The 24,487-nt window shown below is 42.8% G+C and overlaps 1 protein-coding gene across 3 annotated transcripts in view; it reads right to left on the reverse strand.

The window, feature by feature from the left end:
- The window catches only part of ATF6 (activating transcription factor 6), a 72,437-nt gene that overhangs the window by 32,151 nt on the left and 15,799 nt on the right, over positions 1-24,487 (reverse strand). For 2 of the 3 annotated variants that reach the window (XM_068690763.1, XM_068690765.1), the window contains exons 10-14: positions 17,702-17,845; positions 16,037-16,162; positions 14,973-15,075; positions 13,799-13,863; positions 9,691-9,805 (exon numbers count right to left, since the gene is read on the reverse strand). In XM_068690763.1, the coding sequence (XP_068546864.1) occupies positions 9,691-9,805; positions 13,799-13,863; positions 14,973-15,075; positions 16,037-16,162; positions 17,702-17,845 (553 nt within the window). The remainder of the gene's footprint in view (positions 1-9,690; positions 9,806-13,798; positions 13,864-14,972; positions 15,076-16,036; positions 16,163-17,701; positions 17,846-24,487) is intronic. The other variant, XM_068690764.1, reaches the window with a different exon arrangement.

Here is a 24,487-nt window from a genome sequence, read left to right on the forward strand (position 1 = left end):
GTAGAGCACACATATGCAGGACTCTCTAAAGAACTTCTAGTCATTGTGGATATGATTTTGGAACAGAACTGTCCTGATACTTTAGTAAAACAGAGTGAATAAAAAAGACCGTGGCCATGGAAATGGAACTGCTGCCTTCCAGGACTCAGAGAAAGGAGATCTAGATGCCAAAGAGACTACTAGTTCTTACCTCTTTATGAGAACTAAGTGAATTTCTGCAGCCTTTGTCTTTCTATCACAGCAGATAAGCTACAAGCAACCAAGAGTCTAAGAAGCAGAAAAGTTTTATGTTTTGGTCACAGTTTCAAAGACAGTTACAAGTTTTAAAACAGTTTAAAGATAAAAATGTACAGTTCATTTTGTCATGTGTCTTGTCCTAGGAGTGTAACTGATTTAAAAATAAAACCTGGAAGTCAAGTGTTCTGTCTGGTCCAGTGGGAGGTGGCGATAATCTGTACACACTCATAATACACCTGGGCTCTTGATTCAGAAAATAAGCTTTGTGTGCTGTCCAGCTAAAAATCTGGCAAAGGAACTGATTCAAACTGGAAGCAAATAACCCCACCTGACAAGAATTAACTCTAAAAGTGTTTCTAAGACTTTAAATAACGCTCGCAAATACAATACTGTAATCACGATTAACATTTGTTAAAAGGTTGGATTTCTTCTGTGGACACAAACTCTGCGCTTAGGGAAGCCAAGCATAACCGAATTCAGCACATCTTAATTTTATAGAGATTCTACCAAGGGTTGTCAGACAAAAACTGAAAACTATCAGAAAAAAATCAGTACCCCAAAGCTGTGAAAGCACCAAGTCCAACTAAGAAAATAAGCACGGATACTGCAAGGTGCTCTCTGTATATACCATCACTGAAGGTACGTGAAAGATCATTAAGGTCGTTTTTTCACCCAGGAGCTTGTTCCTACTGAACACTGAGTCAATGCCTTACTGGGTGCTGCAGCTCTGGAGTCGAAGGTACCATTTAGTGGAGGACTTGTTAGTGTTAGGTCAGAGGTTGGACTCGATGATCTTGAGGTCTCTTCCAACCTAGATAATTCTGTGATTCTGTGATTTCTGTCTTTAGGCAGTTAGGGCTCTGTCAGCATCCATTCCATAATTAAATACTGCTACAGATCATAAGAGCCCATCATTCACTTCTGGGAACTGCTCAGAATACTCCGAGCCAAATTTGCCTCAATGAATGCAAATCCATCACTAAAGAAAAAAGCATTACTATCTGGCACTATTAAGATATTACTAAATTTGGGCTTTTTCCTGAGAAAGGAGAACTGCTTCAGAGCTGCATTTCCGCTGCCAGCTCTCCTGCACTGCACACTGCTTGTCCGTGGATACACTCCTGTTCCTGCACGCCCTGCTGCTGGCAAGTGCCCGTTCCCTGCTCTTAATAAGAGACACTGCTGTCACTTCCTGCACCGAGACAATTCCCACTTTATAATCACATCTTCCTCCCACACTTCCCAGTTATACTTCTCTATCCGATGTCCACACCAATTTCAGAAGCAGTGGGTCTTTTACAGAGGCTTTCCAAACCCAACAATCTTCCTCTATTTCTTGCCCACAGCTCCCTGCCTGTCAGGCATGCAGCACATTTTAAATAAATGTATGCTATTACTGGTCACATCTGTCTGCAACCAGTTTAGGTTTTGGAGACATTTTTTGCAGTATGTTCTATTTTCACTGTAATTATCTCCAGTGTATGTTGTCCTTCCAAACGCTAGTTTAAAAATAACAAAGTATTAGTTAGGCCTGGGACATATGAGGCTGCAAGCAGCTCAGTGACGGCATTAATACGATTCATGAAGTTCCAGCAACCATACAGAAAGACGACAAGCGAATCAAGACGATGCACACAAAAGTCAAGAGTGTCTCTTGGTCCATGCCAGACATATTTGAGTGCCTTGCTGTCTGTGCTTATACATCTGTCCCCAACACCACGTTTATTCTCAATTTTATGCGGAGGACAGCGAGGTTCGACGGGACCCCAAGGAGATAAAAAGCAGAGTGATGGAGAGCTCGCTTCCTCAGCGCCTTGGAGAGCCAGCAACAGAGCAGACATCTCCAAATGAAACAAAACCCCACTTGATGCGACAAGGCATTACCTCTCTCCGCAGGAACGCTTTTTGCATTCTTGTCCTGGTCCTCCTGACCACTGTTTGCAGCCGGCTGAGCCAAACAGCTGCTGCCCCGAAGAGGCTATGGAGCAGCTGGTACTTGCTGGCTGCTCCCCTTTGGCTTGCACTCACTCCACCCGAGGTGCCTCGTTGCCTGGCTCCTTCTCTTCCTTCGTCTCAGCCTGCTCTCCTGGATGCCAGCTCTCTAAAGCAACTGCCCAGCCCTCCTTTCTTCACCCTTGGAAGGGTGTATCACGAGACAGGAACAAAACTTCCAGGCATTGCACTGAGAAATAAAGGAAACTTCAGAAGCTTTGCTGGAAATATTAAAAGGCACTGAGAGAAACGTTTTCTAAGGAATTGCTGGCCCTTATCTAGAAGCATAAACCCCCTACTTTGAACTTCCTGTTACTTACACTTGGAGTTGTTTTCTTAAGCACTTATTTTACTAATCCTAGGATTCAAGTAGGGCCATTTGCACTGTGTAAACCAACACACATTTTGAGACTTGATTTTAGATTATTCAATTTCTTTCTGGAGATTTGTAGACTAAGCAAGAACAGCCTTAAGATGCTATCACAAGCACCATTTCCTAGATGAGCATCTAGACAACTTCCTTCTCCACCTCTCAGTCCCTCTGACAGTCAGCTCTCCCCTTCTCCCTGCCTACCAGATATATTTCACACCAGGGGGTGACAGCTGAAGAAAGGCCAAAAAGCAAGCTTATTTCATGTTTTCAGACGGATACGTGGGCTTTGGGAGAAGAAATGTTCACGGAGAGAATCCACAGCTCAGCTAGAAACGAGGGAAGCAAAGTGTGCAGCAGGGCAGGATTCATTTTCACTAGTGACACTCAGATGAAAACAGGAGGTTTTCATGAAAGATTTTCAAATCTGAAAGTCAATTGCAGCCATAATTTGACAGAGGTCAGCTTGCTAAGCTCCAGGGCATGATGAAGTACAATCACACACACTGCCTGCTTTCTCAGATATTTTTTTTTCCCCAAAAAGACAAGGTCTGGCTTCACAAAGAAGACAGGCTAAGGGGTGACCTCTGCTTTGAAAATGACAAGCAGCTTATTATGGATACCATGCCCTTAGCCTTGGCTCTTTCAGCACATATTATTCTCAGCGTCTCCATACTGTATAGGACGAGATCTTAAATTCCTAGGTCAAAGTCATTTTTTCTCTCAACAGCAAAGGTCAGGTTCCCCAGGAAAAAGGGGAATTTGTAAAAATCTTTTGAAAAACTGCATTTTAACTTGCAGCAGTTGCAAATCCACAAGACTCAAACTTACAAATTAGATACTTTGTCTTTAGGAGTAGCAGTACTCTGTGGGTCTCGTTTTATCTGAGTCAAATTAAATGCCAGTCTGCCTTTCATCTGAACATGAGACCAAGTGATACATCCTTACCCACAGAAATGCACAAGGAGAAGAAAACTGCACGGTCAATAAAAACACCACCCTTTGTCAAATGTAACAAAATAGGAGAAAAGCTTATGTTTGGACTGAATTTATGGCTATGAAATATCATACGAAGCCAACTTCTCACGAGGCAGTTTTGCCTGCAGGACGCATACGGCATCAAGCCTGCAATGAATTGCAACTGTCTGAATAAATGCCAACTATTGCCAAAACTGTGTAGCACAGCAAACTACTGCCACTATTTCAGCCATTTCAGCAAGGCAACACGTTTAGCAGCAGCGCTTTGGTCCTTCCCAGCAGCTTACCTGACGACAGAACAGAAATGAGGGCTAACTGAGACGAGGAACGAGGTTAGATGACATCTCAAACAACCGTCCAGGTTATGCTCTTACTGTGCACACTGTTCTGCCACTGTGAGACCCTGGGGACGTCGCAGCTACTATCTGAGCTTTGGTCGCCTTTCTGCAAAGCAGGCACAGCACAAAACTTCTATTTCGAGATCATGCTGCACCACACACATCTCTGCCCCAGTGGAAACCTACGGTCTCCTCTCAAAAAAAAAAACAACCTTTTTTTTCCAACATATTGTAATCCTTTGCTGTCTGAAAGCAATAGATCATCCCCAACACAATTAACACATCACAAGCTTATTACTCACAAAAGCAAAACACAAATCAGATATTTTTATTCCTAGCACACTGAGTGTTCACACAAAGATACTGACAAAGAAAGAGCAAAAGCTGTGATTTAAATTTGGTGTAATTACTTCAGTGAAAACTTGTTGCAGAACTCGAGAAATCCTTCAATGTTCGTTCCAGATGTTGGTTTTTAGGACCAGAAATTCACATCCTCAAATAAAATATTTATCTGAAGCTCTGTGGTTTATGTGTCACGGCACTGAAACAAACTGGCAAAGAGAACTTCTGGTTTTGTTGAGTTGGTAATGGCTTTGCCATTGATTTCCATAGGGCCAGCGTTGCCCTTGCTCTAACACATAATAACCAGAATCAAATTATAATATGCATTTTTTACTGCAACATGCTGTAAGACATTGTATGTGCATTGTTTAAATGCAGTTGGCAAACTTTGATACCAGGAGACGTCTGCGCTTTGAAATAAATACAGAAAGGGAATGTTAGTGGCCTTCCTTAATGTAAGTAATTACAGTTACCCTAAAAAATGTCATTGTCCTTAATAAGCCCACACTGATGCCAGCAAAGCATCTCTGATGAGGGACAGTGAAATCCACTGCTTACCCATGGGAGGCCGAGGGGACTCTGACCATAACCACATGAGCAGCGTGGGGATGTGGGGCAGCATTTGCAGGTCAAAGTAAATTGGAAGGGATGTTTTCTTCAGCTATTTACTCAACTGCCTATCAAATTGTTAGCTACGCGTGTTTTTAAAAGCAGCTAACACTGGCCAGAAAACACACGATTGTCTTCAGCAAAGTTCTGTTCCTATCTGCTGTTCTCTTTTCCTACCTTCTGTGCTCTATCAGCAATGTTCACCCTCTCAGAGCACGATACCAGCCAAACTTCCCGTCACTTTCACAGCAATCTTCGTGCAGTTGTCTGTAGCTCACTTGGAACCAGCAGCAGCAGCAAACATCCTATGTATGTAAGTTACCAAAGCAACTCCAGAAACAATCTCAAGGTCTGAATACTCCGTGGCCAAACAGATGTGAGCTCTGAGAAAGACCAGCCTCTGTGCCAGGCAGTGCCAGGCCCGCAGGGGAAGCGCCGTGGCAGCCAGGTGCTCCCTCACGTTACGGCAACTACTCTGAATTTCACGGCCATGCTCCGCTGGGATTTTAGAACAGCTCAAGCAGGTTTGGTGTCACAGATGTCAAAGGGCAGAAATCAAAGGTGTTGGCAGAGCAACAGACTCTGAATTCTGCCTCTGAGACCTGGGAGAAATGGAAGGAAGGGTCAGCACCAACGGCAGGCTCCGACACGGTTCATTGAGGTGACAAACCTCACCGGCCTCCGCTCCATCTGGGGACAGCGAGGGAAAGCTACTTAAAACATGACAAATCAGGACCACGGCTCCTCACTCCACCAAGAGCAGTGCTTTCAGACATTTCTACAGATCACTGTACCAGAATGAGGCCTCCATCCCCATGCCATTCTCCTCTGGCTAGAGCTAGCAGCAGAGCTCAGTTTGTTGCACTCTTTTTCAAACCTTCACGGCAACTTGCTTTCAGTACTCACTGCACGGACCTCTCAGCTCTAAACAGACTCTCAAAATCCACCCAAAACAGCACAACTTAGACCCATGCTGCAAACAAATGGCTTCTGAGCACTGCAGTGTCTGAGAACAGCAGAGGGCCGCAGGTGTGCATGTGTACTTGGGTACATTTCCACGTGTCATGTTCTGCAATGCTAAAGGAAAGCTGAACAAGGGCTTCCTAAAAGGTAAGTAATGTGAAAAAAGAAGATATTAATGAGTTAATATCTGAAGAAATAAATGGTGACAAGCCCTGGCTACAAGGGATGTTAGCTGCTGAGGCCTGGCAGAGCTGGGAGACAGCACTGACTTCATTCAAAGGCTTCATTGTTTGCTGTCAGCTACATATTTCTTGTTAAAAAATGACATTTGAGTCCCCTGGCAATTGAAGAAAAACAATTTTTGTAGTCTCTCAGAGTGAAAGTCCTGCTTCATATATGGGCTTAGTGGATCCAAGGACTACTTTATTCTCCTCGGTCCTCTTCAACAAAAAAAGAAAAAGAGAAAAAGAAGAAAAGAAGAAAAAAAAGAAAACTCCAACAGTGATAGGCACACATGCAAGCCTTCCAATGCAAGGAAAGAAAACAAAATTGATGAGACCATGAGAAATTCAGTCTTTGCGGTACCACTGCTAACATCCTATTTATTTTTGGAGTGTCTGCATAGCACAAGGCCAGACAGAAGAATAAAACCCATCATCTCCAGGCACTGCCTTCTACCTTGGGCAAGCGAGCAAGCAACATGAGTGATTCTTAATGCTAAGGAGGAAATCTGTCCCCTCTCTCGGCTCCCAATCACCAGTGGGAAGGAATTGTGGTCCAGAGAAAACGAAGTCAGCGGCGCTGCGAAGGAGAAAGGGCCCGATGGCACCCCTCAGGCTGTGCAGGACTCCCTTCTCCTGTCTCACAGAAAAATCCAATTCCCATTGAAAAGTGCCTGAGGGCAGAACTTGTCACTAGATCAGGTTTGCCCTATTAAAATAACCAATGAGGTGGTGCATGGAACTGCCTTCGATTTGAGGACATTTCATTCATAAAACAGAAATACCCACAGCTTTGCTGCCACATAAACTTCAGAGCTGCTTTTTTAAAAGTCCCCAAACCTCTCCTTGTAATAGAGCAGAGCCAAGCAATAGGAATTAGGTGGCACAAGACTCACTCTGATTTCCAAGGACAGCTCTGCGAGTCCAAATGAAAGCTGCCAACTTCTGGGTCATTAATCCAACAGGACACACAACATGAACAGAACCTGTGCACCAGTGCTTGCATTCAGGTGGACTGCAGCAAGGACAGAAAGTAAAGAAGTACACAAACACTACCCTGCTTTTTGCTCTGACCTTCCAGAAAAAAAGCTTTTATGATCAATTCTCCACCCCCTTCTACTCATCCTCAGGGTAAGCAGAGCCTGGTGCTGGCTATGTTTGTGTTGTTAGCTGAAAGAACAGCAGAACGTGCCAAATAGTTAATAACAAAATTCCAGTCTTGTGACACAAGCCAGTAATCCCAACACTGGAAACTAATCTCATATTTCTATTGAACCCTTACAGAATCCTCATCCTACCAAAAGTACTATTTTTGTTTTGCCTGAATCTCCTCTGAGTACATATATTTCACACGTTAAGGAAGTTACTGCAGACCAGACCAAACGGGGACGTGTTACACAAACTTACATATGGACATGCATTGATTTACGTGGGGCACAGAGACACGAGAGTCCTGAGGCAGGAAAAAATAGTAATTGGATGCAGTGGTTTTCTTTTAAGTAATCTTTTAAGGAAATAGTATGACAAACGTATCTAGACAAACAGTAACACGACTCTGGTAATCACTGTTATCGCTGTCTGGAATCCTAATTCTGATCTCTGAGGTCTGTGTCCTCTCCTTGAAGGTGTGGGAAGATGTCCTCCTCAGCTGGAGCAACTGAGGACATCTCCCCTCTCAGCTCTGAAACCCAACCCTCTAAAGCAGGGTGCAAATCAGCTTTGCTGAGGCTTTACACAGGCACAAGATTTGGCAGTGCCCAAGCTCTCAGCCTTGCAAAAGCACACATACCTGCATGCCATCCGATCCGTGCCCACTGCAAAACAGCAAGGCAGGAGGCCTAGCAAGCCCAGGTTCAGGCCTGGGCCAAATATGCAGGACAGAAGTCTCAGGACCCATCAAGACCTTGCAAGACAAAGGAAACAAACTCTCCCACCCACAAATTGCTGTTTTAACCACTGTTGGCCTTGATGACTTCCCTTGCCAGATCCCAAGCAGCTTCTTGCTCCTGTAGCTATCCTTGCTTCAACACCACTCTGGCCATCACGCATCTGTAATTCCAGTTTTGAAACAGCTTTTACTGCCACCAACTGTGCTGCAAATGTGAGGCCATGCCAGACAACTCTGGAGCACAAGCTGATGCTGTATTCCAGCACGGACAGAAAAGAGATCATCCGTCTCAACTTACAAGTCACAAACCAGCAGAAAAGTCCTGTACAGCCACAATATGGGACACAGAAAACCTCAAATGAGACTATTTTAGGGGAAGATAAAAATAATGTTATGTTGAGCTAGCAGAATTAATTTGTGCCCAGGGTACATTTATTCCTGTACCCTGAAGCACAAAAGGTTTTTACACCTATTAAACAAATATCTAGTTAACCACTCTGATTATTGGCCTGCTATCCTGAGTAAGTGTTTAACTACAAGTCAGGTCCAGTGGGTATTGCATCAACTCAGAACTTTATGCCCTGTTCTCAAAGCAGGCACAGGCTTGTCAGAAGGCCAGTTCTCCTTACACAACTCTGAACACTCCCTTCATTCCCACCAAGCATCTGACCATAAAACTGCTGTGGTAAAGAGCTTGACAGAGCAACACAACCACTTATTTTTTAAAAAATTGGTGCCTCTCGGTTTCATTGAACACTTTCACCCATCCTGATCACTTTAAAAAAAAAAAGAATTGGTTTGGACCATTTGTTGGTTTACACATGTCAAGCCAAGGCTGGGAGGAGAGTGGCTGAGAGGAAGAAATTAGCAAAGATTTGCCAATCTGCCCTGATATGATGAGGTGCACACGCAAAGCTCAGTGCCTTTAAGCACAGCTCTGTGCCACATACACTCTGAAAGAGCTTTTAACACATTTACAACACTCACAGAATGGTTCTGTCTCTTTAGAGCTTACTGTGCTTGGCCGTGCACAGATTCCCTCTCCAAACTGTCATTGTGTTCCTTAATCCCTTCCTTGCCTGCACAATCTGCACCAGAAATATCACACATCTGGAAAAATGAGCAGGGTGGCAGCCCAGGAAGAGCAATGAAACTCCACTCTGCAATTCTTGCAGAGTAGCAGGGATTGTATGCTGGCTTTGGAGGATTTTATGACTGTTTCCAGAAAAAAAAGTTATTCAGTCGGAAGGCATAGTGCTCCTACCTCATCTATGCTGAGATTAAACAACTCGACGACCTAATGTTTTAACTATACCAGTCAGTATTAACTTTTCAGCAACAGTGTCTAACGAACAGTCCCAGTTACCTGATGAAACTGCATCAGTGTTTTACTGATTTACAGTGTTTTACCTCTCTGTGCAGTTTTTACTACACAAAGACGAAGACCCTTTCTTTGCAGACTGCCTCTCACCTCCAGATACTCCCTCAATCCTGCTTCTCTGTGTTTTTCATACCATTTCATGCTGTCTTGCCCGTGCACTGCAACATTTCCTGCAAAGTTCTCTTTCCATTCCTAACCATGACAGGCATATTTTGAAAAGACCGTGATCTGGCCATTTTACTGTGAAGTTCGTGCTGAGGCATCACTCACGAAGAAACGAATTTAGCTTCAACCTTGACGACATCATCTTTTGTATCACAAGGAAAGAGGTACGGTGTTAGGAACAGTCTTACAGATTCATATAAACTTACTCTGCGAAATGACACCACGTAGAATGTGTCTTCCCTTCTGCGAATAGCTTCAAGGAAGTCTTGATAGCTCCTTGGAGAGGCATAATACACTTGCAGCTCGTTCCCTGAGTTCCTGCTGAAATAAAGAAGGGGGGAAGGTAATTATTTTAGACACAAGAAACTTAACTTCAGTGAGACAATGGCTATAAACACCTGCTTTTCAAAAGAACAGCAGATCTTTATGCACTGAGAGCAGCATGAGGAACATTAAACATAGGTGAAGACAGTGAGAACTACTGCGTACTTTTTGAAAGTTCAAAGTGCTTTAAAAGTCTTGCCCCAGGAAATTGTGTCAGGCTTAATTTTGACCATGCTTTGGAGGCTAGCAAAAAACCACATACTAGCTCAACAATAACAATAAAAAGTTTCAAATCAATCTAAACCGTCTGGAAATTTGTGATGACTTCTGAAAACAGATCATAGCAAATTTTAAAACAAAATGTTATTCTGAAATGAAAAATCAAAACATTTAATCAGTTTTTGATTTATTTACTAGTAAGTGGCAACTTCATCTTCTCTCTCACCTGCCTTCTTTTTTTTTGCCTTTGGTCAATTCACAGATTTGCTCTTGATTTTCTATTTAGACAGTGGAGCAAAAATAAGATATTCGTAACATTCATATAATTCATACTTTTCCACAATTCTCATCTTACTGATATCAGACATGAGGAAAAGACACCGTCTGAAATATTCTAAGCAGACACACTGGCAAGCCAGGCAATCGTGGTACTTATCCACTGTTTATCTTGGAAAGGTGAGAAATTCCCAGCAGATATTGCTATCATCCCATTCCCACTCAAAAATAACATATTTAATCAAACGGGAAAGCTGTACTTAGACAAACCATTAGCTGGATCTTCAACCAGTTATTTGAATTCTTCCCCACGTTAATAGCATGCTATCTGTTTGCAGTATTTGTGGCACCATCACTGATGAGCCCGCTCCTCCCAAACTGTCTTGTGCTGACCCAGATTTTAAAATACGGTGGCTCATTTAGATTATTTTGGTATGTTTCTATAATACACATAACTACGCAAAGAAAACAAGGCACAAATATATCATCAAGTGATTTTCTTGAGCAGCAGTAATAGCAGGCCACCATTATCTCCTCTCCTACTGCTAATCTTGCCTTGCTGCAATCAGAGGACTGCAGCTGCCAAGCCAGGCTTCCCTTTAACAAGATGGAGGGTGAAAGTCCTAGGGGATTAAGAGTAGGCAGTGCTATTTTATATATCCTCATTAGCAGCCCTATGCAAGTGAGGGATCAGATCATGTCCTTCACGCACAGGAAACAAAGATCCAAGCTAATCTGAACTCGATTACTCATTCACAAAAACACGCAGGCCCACTAGAACACCCCTGAGATTCGGCACTGAAGTTGCACTGTGATAAAAGGCATCACACCCACGTATTGCTTTGTAAAAACACATCCTGAAAACTGAAATAGGTCCCACAGTTCCGTTTGCTCGCCCACGCTACAGAAGATCCAGCTCGACCTGGAAAACAGCCTTTTATAACTCTAAATCCAGCCACGGGAGAAAGTTGTTCCAAAGCACTTGGAAACCACTGGACCTTCCCTGAGCTCTGCTGGTTCCATGGAACAAGTCCATTACCAGCTCCAAACTCCCAGTAACACCTGTAATTACCAGTACTACACCATATTGACCTGCGTGCATTTAAGAGCACTCACTATGGACTGCTCCATGAAGGAAAGGAAGAAATTGAAGACTTCTTCCAATTTTTTTTTTTAGCAATACCTTACCATATTACAAGAAAGCATCATATTAAATATGTACCCAAAAAGTGGTGCTGAATCTGTCCATTTATTCTGAGATAAATGAGCCTTCGTGGTTTTCAGAGTTAGAAGGGCACTCTGCTGTGCATCACCAAGCACAAGCATGGTGCAAGAGTGTTGTTCGAGGAGTGAGGCTGCGGACACAGTGCTTTATTCACCAAGAACCACGATTTTAATAGTGCAAAATTCAGAAATAGGAAAAAAGCTGGAGAGTCCTTTAGCACGTGATATCCAGAGCCCCAAATACACATTTGCAGAAAGCCTCATCAAAATAACCCCTAATGAAAGCTAAAAGGACTGAAGTGGGTTGGGGATGTTTAATGTTTTTAAGTCGTCTTCATTTTGATCTTCCTCTGCCTTGACTTCACTGCAACACTTTACATCACTGCTGATATCATCAGCACCACAAAGATGAATCCAAACCCTATTAATTCATGGATTCACCCGAGATCCACAGGTCAACAATAAGGGTATTCCAGAAGGAAACAGTCACTCAAATTCCAGGCACAAGACCAATCTTAAAAAAGAAGCCTCGACAGCATGCTCCGAATAATGGCACTTGCATCATTAACAAAAGCTTTGTGGCTGTCTACATGCACTTATGTGAAGTATCAGAAAGCTTACAAGTAGCTTAGTTTTTGACTTAGACATTTGCAGAAAAACTCCTAGCTCATTAATAGTTTTCCAAAGGCAGTGCCTCATGGATAGCATCAATGACAAGATTAGATAAACAGCATCTTTCCTGTCTTCCCAGTGATGAAGCACATGGGCTGCAGGAAGGAGCTGAGGTCCTGGCAGAGGAGCCAAATGCAAGTCAGCAACACATCTGGGCAGCAACTGCGTGACCGTCAGCACCTGGAGCACAGGAGGTGCAAGGAGAGACAGGAGGCAGAGGGAGCAGGGTTTGTTCAGCCTGGAGAAGAGAAGGTTGAAGGGGCTCTGACTGCAATCCTCGGCTTCCTACCGGGGGCTTACAAGGAGATAGAGGCAGTCAGTCTCTTCTGACAGATGCACAGTGAAAGGGTAAGAGGCAGCAGCCACAAATTGCTACAGGAAAAATTCCAGCTGGCTACAAGGGGAAAACATTTCACAACGGCAGTGGTGTAGCCCTGGGACAAGTGCCGAGGGAGCTGGTGGCATCTCTCCTTCAGGAGATACTCAAAACTCTGCTGGACATCACCCCGAGCCACTTGAAATTAAACCTTCTTCAAGTAGGAGGTTGGACTGGACATCTCCAGAGATGCCTCACAACCTTAATTATTCTACAATTCTGTGATTTCATGGAGCATCTAATAGCTGATGTCTCAGGGAGAAACTGGAAGCCTGTTCTATGTTCTTAGCAGTTCCAGGACGGTCACAGCAAGCAGCTGCCATGACTCACTCACTGGTCCTGTTCATTTAAACATCATTTGTCCAGAAAAAAAAAACTCACTTCTTTCTGAGCATAGTAAATTATTCCACGCGGAGTTGCATGTCACAGATTGTTTTTAATAATCTCAATACTTTTTTTTTTTTTTAAGAGTAATGCAGGCGTGTATATAAACTACCTTATGCCATGAGAATAAGCTTGTTGGTCATCCTACATCTGCCTGTAGAACTAAGAAAGCTCTTTTTTTTTTTTTTTTTTGCCAGCCTTGTTTCCAGAACATTTGCCTACAGATCACTATTTTCTCCCAGACTACCCTGCTTTCAAAGCTGCTGCAATACAAACAGAAGGTCCGCAGCTGTCTTACTTTCAATAGCAACATTTCAGGTATGATCCCTCAATAAAAAGTCCACTTTGTACTCCATTTTCCTTATCCTTCCTTGCCACTTCAAAACAGAGATCCTTTTAAACACTGTCACAGAGAGTTGAGGAGAGAGAATTTTTATTTTCCTTAAGCTTTTCTCTCCAGCTTTTCCTGTCCTCCAGGAAGATGGACAGGACAGGTAACCAGGAGAGGGCAGTCCCAAAACAATCTCCCTTTTATTTCCCCTTAAAGATTCAAATCTGTTAATCTGTTTAGGGAGGGACCCTGCTGAGTGAAGTAATGATTTTCTTCAGACTTACTGGTAGGAAGACCCCAGAAAAGAGTTGTGATAAGAGTTCCTTTAAGTGTTGGTTGAAACATTAGAAGCAGCTAATTGCTGAGGGATGGAAATTAGGCCAATAAATGTAGCTAGCCCCTCACTTAAGAAACCTGACAAGGTGAAAATAAGCATTTTTCACCAGCCGTTGGTGAGAAATGAAGTTAGTAAGTAAAGAGCAAAAATAAAGCAGTTGTTTTGCCTTACCTGAGGCTGGTGTCTGTATAAGGCATGGCCATTAGCTGGGAATCTACTTTCTTACTGAGGGAGCTCTGAAAAAGAGGTAAAAAAAAAAGATAAATGTAAAACAATAAACATCCTCTTGGTTTTGCACTACAAAAAACATGAAGCACAGATGTAGCAGAGTGAATATTTAAGGAGTTACAGGGGATAATTAGTGCCCCTGGACAATGAATGTACATTTTTTCACTGGTGACAAGTGACTAACTGAAATGGTAACCAGCAATCAAGCTGGAATCAAAGAAAAAAGCAAGTGTTTTAATACAGCCAAATTTAAAGTCACATGCTCAGACACAAATAAGAGATGCAGGTACCATACACAGTAGTTGCATACATTCTTTTAGGTCATATTCACTTCATCTCTCTGCCAAAATGTACTACCCACAGCACACCTCTTGTGTTTGAGACACAAGAAACACTTGAACTTGCCTTTCCTTTGACATCTCACCGACGTCTTTTGGACATCGGTGAGAAGTTTAATATTCAACAATTTTTCTCTAGAAGCGTGTTGTGTTGCCCATAGTGTGAAGTTCCATTCCTTTTAAGGCTGTTACTATCTCTTAATCAAATGAAAGATTTCAAAAATTCATACTCTTAATTACGTCCTTGCTATCGATAAGCCATGTAGATGAAAGGCATTTTTAAAAAGGGGAAATATGAACACAAATCTCATAATTCTGTACTCTTACCCAAAATGTATCCTTTTAGCAAGAAATATTTCAACAATCAGCTGTGCCTCTTACCAGTCAGCCTGATCAATGTGCAGTAGGTTGTGTTTCTCCATCAACAGTTTAACCTTACACAACCTTACAGAGAAGTCATATAAAAGGTTTAATTTTAGAGAACAACTAATATGTTTTGAGGACTGCTAAAAAATAATTTGAGACCAAGAATGAAAAATTGTATTCCCAACAAGAACTCTGGAAATATAATTATCAACCAAAAACAGCAATTTAAAATGGCAAGTGTTTGGTAACCCTAATTACAGGCACTCTTGCTGCTCTGGTATATAATAACAAGCATAGACAAGTAACATTGAATATTTTTATGGTATGTTTATTTTTTATGTTTATTTTTATGTTTATGTTATGTTTTATATTAACCTGTCACGATACTGACTCACCAGTATAAACCTGCCTACCTGTGTAACCCGTGCTTTCTGCTGTTTGCTATTTGACAGCCTTCTAGACCTTGTTCTTTCCACTTCATGTCTATGAACCCATCCTCGAAGTTCATGATTTAGCCTAAAAACAAACAACAAACACAACACAGCATGAACAGATGTTTCAAAGAACAGTGGCAAAATTTTTAGTTATAGAAAACACTTCAAACACGCTGCAGTTTAGTACTCTTTTGCTTTACCGTATCTTATTTTTAACACCAGAGCAGCAAATTTAATTGAAAGATTAAATTTTAAGGGAATTCATACGTAATAGAACAGAATAGAGTTGTTCAGTTGGAACGAACCCACAAAGATCATCGAGTCCAACTGGCTAACTATCCATAAAGTATATGAATTATGGATGTTTTAACATAAAGCAGATACAGAATTTTTTTTTGCCCAATGAACAGTAATTCTTAAATTACTAGAAGGGCTACTGAAATTTAAAAGAAAAAGATCATCAGTTCAAGACTAAATATTGGCTAAGAAAGCTAAAATACTGCAAATAAATTTGAGAGAAAGAATGGGCAAAGCAGAATGGAGCTAATTTTGGTGATACACTTGTATCTTTGGAAAAAAACAGAGCTAAGTTTTTCCCAATAATGAATAAAGCAGATCTGCAATGTTGAGTTTACTTGTCTTGGAAGTTGAAGGGTAGGAGATCATCTTTTACGTATTTCTGATGGAAGTGCCCTTGATTTCCATTTTGTAAACATTTCCACTTACGAAGTGATTTCTGTTTTAAGTCATTAAAAACCTCCAGGCAACCAGAAAGTTGTTATTCAGTTATTGCTAAGTGACCAGTGAGAATACTGAGTGAAAATCATTAGAAAAAACATCAGAAGATTACGAAGATCAAAGTCAGTCTCATGTCTCCATGGAAGTAGATGCTGGACAGCACAGACACTTACAGAGGCAGTGGTCCCAGACTGGATGAATGCTATGAGCGGATATAACATCATCCAGAGCCATCTGTCCACTCACCTATCACACAGCTTGCTCCTACTAAACGCTTAAATGCTCAGAAAAAATTGTTTGCTCACCTCTGTGACTCTGTCCGGTTGATCAGGGGCTGACAGGGGGGTGGTGGTGGTGGTGGTGAAATATATAATAGTGGTTCTTCTGATACTATCATCAGGGCTTTGTTGTCAGACACTGAATGATCGTACCTGGGAAAAAGAGAAAAAGACACCAACCTTTGACCAAACCCAGAAAATTAAGAATGACCAGTGGCAAACCCGCAAAGGTTTCAGCTGCTGCTATGAGACCTTCAAAACAGGTGAATCATTTCTATCAAAAAATCAGTGGTCCTAGGCAAGTCCCCCAAAGGGTCTGGTGGCACTCAACACGGGGCAGACAGATGAGCATTAGTGGTTTCTAAATTTCTTCCCAAATAGGGCAGATATTGAAAGGAAATGCAGTCCATAGGATATTTCTCGTAAGATGTAAACTGAGAGATCTCAGCAGACAACTTTCTCTTTCATTCCAGAGCTGTGAAGGATTTGCTATAGAAATACTAAATTTATTAGCCACTAAAACCATGTGGATACAAAGACCATGAGCTATACAACAACAGAGCAGCCAGAAACCATGTTACAACCAAGTGGCGAGGGCTGCTTTCCCAAACATCTCCAACAGCCTCCAGCAGCTAGCTCAGCTACGAGAAAAAGTAAGAAAGAGCATGCATTTCAATACACAAATCCACAGCAATTTCAGCAACAAAGCACATAATAATATTCCTTTCTCCTGGTTAACTGTATCACAGGCACTAGCACAGCCTCCTAAGAGAACCTCTCTACTACAGTGTCACATAAGTCACGGTCTGAAACGTGCCACATAGGACACAAAGCCCTCACCATGGCTACAGCACTGAAGTGTTTGTGATTTATTGTCTTCTGCATGGCAAAATGTATTAAGACCTTCTGCACGTCTGCTCCTGGCTTTGTTCAACCAGCCAAAACACTCTACTGGAAAGGGACAATCTGATAGGATAAATCCTGTGAGGGGAAAACATGAGCTGGGTTCGCCAGACTTCAGTCTGGAGACAATTATATGTTCAATTACTTATGCACTGAATGCTAGAGATCGAGGAATCTTTAAAGCAACTATATGATGCAATAATGGGTAAGCACAAGGATGGACTCAGAGATTTCTGAAAAAAAAAAAAAAGTGCAGTTCTTAAGTTCAGAGTATGCTCACAGTTGTGAGCTTCCCTTCTCTGCTCTTGAGCAACTAAGAAAATGTGTATTGCAACTTGAAAAGTAAGGACAGATAGATAATAAAACAAATATCTCAATTCTGCTAGGTAAAATAAAGATCAGGGAAAAAAATCAAACAGATGAAGAGCTGAAGAAGGTCACAAAAATCTCCCTTATATATATTATATAAGGGAGATTATATATTCTCTTTCACCACTCTCTCGTTAATACCATCTAGCAAGGCAAAACTTGCCAGCTGTACACCTCTACATACTGGGTGATCCTGTGGATTAAATGACATATTAATTTGAAAAGCAGCATGGTAAACTGTTACATGATAAAAATTTAAAAAAGAGATCATCAGCTTTCAAAACACCATTTTTGTAAGCTCAGTTGCTCTTTAAGAGCTGCAATAATACTGGACAAAAAGGTTCCCAAATGGAAGGACAGTGAGGTCTAAAGCAACATTGCCCTCTGCCACTTAAAACACATCAAAAGTTTTCATCTTACCTATTACTCTTCTCGGAAATTATGTCATCAGGTATCTTCTGTGCTGTGCTGGACTCCTGGCTAGCTGAGAACTCCAGGAGATTTCGGGTCCGGTGGTTGGAGCTCACAGGGGAGTCAGCTCCACTGGGATCTTTTTCGAATACACTGGAAACACAACAGACAGAGCAAAATGTATCAGTCACATCCAAATGGTCTGCAAGACACTTTACCTTAAGGTGTAAATACTCAGGTGGATACATTTTTGGCTGCTGCTGTGTCACATAAATAAGGTTCATGTCACATCTTATGTAAAAACATGACGTCTTTTGTCATTATATTACTGTCACTGAAAGCACTAATAGGGAGAAAAGCAATTCTCTTCTTCAGTTCTACTCGTTTGAAGGATTTTGATGCTGTTTTTCTTGTTGCCCCATAAATGTCACCTGATGAAACTGAAATCAATCTGTAACACAGACCTGCAGGCATAAGAAAATAATTTATGTTCAAATCCAAGTACCTCTATACTTCCACTTACATCGTCCTCAAAGCTAATTGACGAGTTTATACAAATACAATACATAAAGAAAATACAGCTCCCTAATTCTGTGCAGCTGCAGGCTTGGAGTATTATGCCAGACATTTAACAGAACTGTACACAACTTATTTATGTCCAATACTAGATGGATTTAGAGCCATTAGTAGGGCTGACAACCCCACCTCCACAGCAGCAGCGGGGCACGGTCCCATTTCCCTGCCTTCCTGCTCTGCTTGCACTGGATGGAGGATCTTCCCCCGGGGCCTGCTGAGCCACCCAGGCAGTGTCAGCACATCTGTGCTGCTCCCGAGGCCAAGCAGGGTAGCGTTTCACACCAGCTGGAAAAATGACCCGGCGACTGCTACATGAGATCCACCGCCGCCTGGTTCAGGAGGGCGATTTGCAAGTGAGAAGTCCTGCAAGCAGGAAAGCAACACCTCAACACGTCCTTCCCAGAGACTCGCTTTGCTTTTCTGCAAACACGGTTGCTTCCCGAAATACACATCAAAAGGCAAGTCCTAACGCTCTTGGTTGACAGCAGCAGAGCATCACAGGCAGCAACACAGCAAAAAGGCAAAAATACAAGAGGCCAGCACGCTGAGATCTTTGCCACGCGTGTTGGTCACTGCTCACAGAGCACATTTTAACTCATACCCATCCCTCTTGTGCAGCAGAGCATAAACCCTGCAGGGGAAGACCTCATTCTCCTATTTGTTACATGGCATCGTGTTGCAGCAGGCAATGAATGCAAATGGTAATAGCAGAGGAAGACAAGAACTAGCAAGGACGAGAGGTTAAACATTCCACAACTAAGGCACACAGATGTAGTTGCCTAGCAATCCCCTCTCTTTTGCCAATCTATTTGTGTTCCTGTTAACAGCAGCTCAGCTCTCTCCATAAGTAATTTTGTCACCTCCTGGAGGCTGGGGCAATTCAGAGAGGCTGACATCGCCCACACTGTCCCGTGTCCTTCAGCTTCCCAGGCAGCAGCACACAACCTGGGCAGCAGAAGCCCACAAGGTGTTTTACCTAAAGCAACAGTGGGCAGAAAAATACTTCCAGAGAGTTTCTTACTGTAGATGCACGCTGGCATCCATTGCTTCTGCTGTGGAGAACAGAAAGCTGGCTGGCTTACTGACAGCCTTACAGGTCTGGCATTTTGTCCTGTCCTCCTTCTCTTCTTCCCTGTTCAAACTGACACTTTGAACTAGAGAAACTTGCCGTGTAATTCTTTAGTTTGAGCTGGTTAAAAACCTAACCAGAAGTCTCGTAGCAAATCTGCATTTTTCTGTGATGTTTTTTTCTTCTTCTCTTGCAGGACAGGTGTGCAAAGGCAACTCTTATCATTACAGGTCCGAGCTTGGGGAGGTGACAAGCCTGAAGCGAGGCACCACGCGTAACATGCTCAGCCCAAACTCTGCACAGAAGTAGAGAAATCAAAACCAAGTCCATCCAGAAAAAAGATATGCCCCGCTGTGCAATCACAGCTCATCTTCAGTTTCTGTAATGTCGTTGTTTTAGCTGCACAGCCACTCAAAACGGCACCTACCTCGTTTCATTATATCAGCTTTAGTACAGAGAAGATGTCTATTTTTACTGCTCTCATACTTGAAACACGCTAAATTTTTCCTCAAAATTAAATTTTCATTTTTGGCATCAGCTAAATATGGGATGTTTTGGCCCGAAAGACGATTTCTTCAGCAGCAAGAGATAAAGAAGCAGATGAACAGAATATCTTTTGCAGTCCCTACAGGCATGAACCATGGCTCCCAGTTCTGAGAACATACACAGAAAATCCTGAGGGCAAAATATGGTATTATTTATAGTACTTACTGCAGTGCCCTTTCCTTTACCAGGATTGTTATTTCTCCCCCTAAAAGGACTCTTTTGAAGCAGAACCAGCACGAATTTCTGCTTTATGCTACATGGACTACACTTACTTCCCCTATTGCAATTCATTTTTGTAGGATGATGACCAAAAGCACCTTTCCCAAGATCTCAAATATGGCTAAAAAAAACGTAATCGACCTTCCTTGCTCCTTTGGTTTGTGGTAATGATGCAATAACAAAAGAATTTTCATGTCTTATAAGATATAAAACTCCCACTGCAACTTGAAAGACAGCCCAGCTCCCACTTCGTTGTTGTTGTTTCCCAACAACATGAGGCTGAAGATGAAGTCAATGCTGGGTGTTTAAAAGGATGCAGAAGAGGATAGGAACAATGAAAAGGAAAGGATCCCCCCTTAAGAGGGGAAAAAGCTTCTGAAGATAACTATTGATATCTTCGCTGAAAATGCTGCTTACCAAAATGTTTTCCTATGACAGAAGGTCAAAGCAAGGAAGTTTTGTGTTGTTTTTTTTTTTTTTTTTCATTATTTTGGTCCAAAAGATGAGAATTTTGGAAAGAAAAAGCATGCTGGCATATCTGCCGTAAGAAATTTCTAGTTTTTGTAGGAAATGAGTCACTGCCCCACACTAGAAATCAAGAAAGATCAAGGCTGAGAATTGGTTTATTGGCCAAGATTACCAGTTAGATGCTGGGAACTGTGATCTTCTCTGTTTGGCCACACTTACGTACCTGGGGTCCCTCTCCGAGCTTTGTAGCCTTCATCTGAGCATTCCGGATAGCATGGGCATTAAAGGGTTTTCACACAGCCACAAACACTCTGTCTAAGCTGGCTGAGCTATCACTTCATTTAAGATGCAAAACCAGATCCAAGGGAAAAAAAGAAAGAACCACTAACTGCTCCATGCAGATGGCTGCTCAGAAGTGTAGATTTGATTACAGGAGGGAAAGAAAAGAAACACTCCTGTCATGGTTTCTCCAGAAATTCAATGGCACCTGATATTTTAGCTGTATTTTTGCTCCTTTGGTTTGAACGTCAGTTTGACAAACGTGAAAGAAAGCCTTGCCAAGAGCCTGAGCTGAAAACTTCATTTGTAATTCTGGCTGAACAACCCTATGCACTTCAAGTTTTGAATACTTAAATGCAAGTTGCACAGCAATTTCTAGATGAAAGCCAATCGTAACATCATAACAAAGAGTTTTCTGGGGACAGAATTATCTCTGAGCATGAGCTGGGATTCTTCCAACAGGCTAAAGTTGGCAATGCTAGGAGCCTCCAACCCAAGACGTTGTCATTTTCCTAACTGGTTCCAGACAAGGCTGTGACAACTCCAAACGCTCTCTGGAAAGTTTTCTCACTTGTATTCAGTGAGGGCACCAGCTGCCCAGCTGCCCAAAGCAGCAGCAAGACATTACCCACTCCTCAGGTCTCCTCCTGAGCCACCCTCCGAGTGCTGGACTGGCGAGAGGAGCTCAGCCTCTCTGCTCTGCAGGGAAGGACGAGGAAAGTCACTGAAGTCGCAGGGACAGCCTGTGTGTTTTGGTTTGCCTTCTTTAAAAAGCAGTTCATTTGAATACAGCTGTTAAAAAAGAAAGGAAGAAAGCAAATACTGACACCAAGAGCATTTGGTTTTGCTTAGGAAATTATCTACAGTGCTTTCAAAGTGGGCTGGCACTGACTGCCAAAGCTTGGGCAGGCCTGATGGAAGCAGCCTCAACTGCAAAGTTCATCAGGGGCAAAACCTGTGCATATTTCACTCCTGTTCCCAGCAGATGAACTGATGGAGACAGGGGGAAGCTATCACTGAGTGTTATCTGGCATTCTGCGAGGCTCTGCGACTGCACCAGCAGGACAAGGTAAACAAGTGAGCACAGCCAGCTCGAGGCACGGCTCTGCCAGGATGAACATGTGGCTGTGATCAGCAGGAGGAGGAGGAAGGAATCGCTTCCTGCTCCTGCAGTTGTAGTTTGTAAGAAAATCGAGAGTATTCAGTGTTAGTCCAGCTACCAGCACATCAAGACAGATCCTGAAAAGGCTGGACCCTAAACTCACATCCAAAATACTCAGCTCGTCTTTTTGCTCTTTGTATTACAACACAGGAGCAAAGGTGCAACTTAACTTTTACATCTTCTAGCTTTGGGCCACCTTCTACTCAAATGAACACTCAGCTCAGCACTGAAACTTACCTTTTCACCATCACAAATATTGAAAAAGGTTGCCCCATTGAAGCATTAAAGCCCCAAATGTCTTCCTGGGCTTCTGCCGTTTCTCCCAAAACACTCAGAGGGCTCCACATTTCCTTGGGAGCCAGAAGGAGCTGGCTAGCACGGCACTGCTGCATGCCTGCTGCACTCATCTAACAGTTTTCACATTTCACCAGTATCTTTTTGCTTTTACAAAGAAATTAATAGCCCTTTGACTATCAACATTTGTACGACTGATTGTTTGTTAGCATATTCCAGGTATAGACCCCTTTTAAGCCTACTCTCCTCCTGGAGACAAGTGGAAAGATACTGAGCCTCACAAAAGGGAGAGAAACTATTTTTAGTTTTTAGTTTTAGGCAGGCCACAGGTGTGATGAGGAAGGCTCACAGATCAGCGCTGCTCCCTGCCCAGGCACCAGCTCGGCTGGAAGGCAGCAAGGGCCAGGCAAGAGCCTGGCTGGGGAGCTCCCCTCCATTCCTCTCAAAGCCATGGTTGCAACTAACCTGCTTGCCTTCGTGCTGGGATGGAGGGAGGAAAGGGCATGCACACAGATGGGAAGAACTGTTAGGGCAACAGAAGCAAACAAGCAATCAAAAAAAAAAAAAAAAGCTTGTCGTTTTAAGCAGGGCTGGCTTCCCGGGGTGCAATCTGCACGGACAGACCCACAGCTCCCCCATCTCTCAGCAGCACCAGACAGCAAGGTAAGAAGGCTTTGCCCACACAGCCGGCGCTTTCTTTAAGGGAACTACAAATGCTTTCTCTGACTTTCCAATATCCCATCGCTGAGGTATGCAGCAGCTCCCCAGGCTCCCGCTTGCTGTAAGACGTGTCTGTTTCTTTAATCAGGCAGCCCAGCGCTGAGGCTCAAACAATAGCAAACTTGCAGAAAAACACTACTGAAGGCACCACACCTCAGAGCAACCCTGCTCTCCCACACATTAACTCGAGATTGCTCGGCTCAAGTAAAGGCTCTAAGCCCCACGGCCACCAATACAGCTCTGCACAATGGATGGCAGCTTTGGCAGCCCAAATAACGTGGCTTTGATAGCTCAGCAAGCTCACTGGTGAGACTAACAGCCTGCAGACTAGGCAGGACACTAGTCTGGGCAGTGGTGAAGCCTTGTGTTTTGCTTACTTTACGCTTACAAGAAGCAGGCTGGGGCAGCATGCAGATGAACTACCCTGGGGTAGCTTCCTCCTTGTTTGTAGAAGATGATTAACCTTACCACTTCTGCTTTTTTCCTAATGTTTGTGCTACCAGCTGAAGAAATCAGGCACACCCTTAAGTCTTTCACGAGTCAAAAACTGCAGCTTCTCCACGTGCTGTGCCCTGCAACAACAGCAGATAAATCACAGCTCCCAGCTCCCCAGGCTGGTGTCTTGATTTGCGGGTTGCTCAGTGGATCTAAACTTTAAATAGATTATTCAGTGTCCACGACAGTCCTGGAAAGGAGAGGAAAACCCATTTGGACACTCCAGAGAGGAGCTACAACGAAATCTCTATGAAAGGCCAGCAAATTCCAGCACAGCTGCTGGAGGTCAACAGGACACAAGAGAGTTCGAAGCAGCAGCTTTCCTTAGTTCCATCAATCACCACCTCAGCCATCTTCCATCACAAACACAGGATTTTTGGTTACATCATCAAGTCTATTTTCCTGTTTGAAAGGGATTCCAGCCATACAGAGATGGCCAACTTGTAAGGAATAAAAATAAAATAAAATAATAAAAAATACAATAAACCTACACCAACTTCTAGACACTCCCTGTTCCAACATCTTCACAGATCTGTCTTTCCCCTCTCCAGCTTCGCGTTTGGTTTTGTTTTCTGTCCACTAGATAGCTGAAATAGTAGTTGAGACATATTCTGGCTGGCTATCTTTATAAATATTTAAAAACTCTTGTTAGATGATGATCATGTAAGCTTGAACAGACAGATCAGGCCAAAAAAAAAAAAGTACCTAGCCAAATGTTTTCTGTAGCCCAAAAAAATAATGCTAGGGCCACTAGCAAGCATCTGGCTTATTTGCTTTGCTGCTACTGCCCCAAGAAGTACAAATAAAGAAGTACAAACACAAATCACAGATGCAGCCTCTGTGATTGTTCTCCCTTTCCTACTTCTTATACATTTATTTTATTCCTACCAAATAAACAAACAAACAAATAAATGAGCCAGCAGGCCGGTAGTCTGCCACTTCTAGCAACTCATTGCTTGGTTCCCTG

The sequence above is a fragment of the Anas acuta genome, chromosome 8 (genome assembly GCF_963932015.1).
Source record: "Anas acuta chromosome 8, bAnaAcu1.1, whole genome shotgun sequence".
In the NCBI taxonomy this organism is placed as follows: domain Eukaryota; kingdom Metazoa; phylum Chordata; class Aves; order Anseriformes; family Anatidae; genus Anas; species Anas acuta.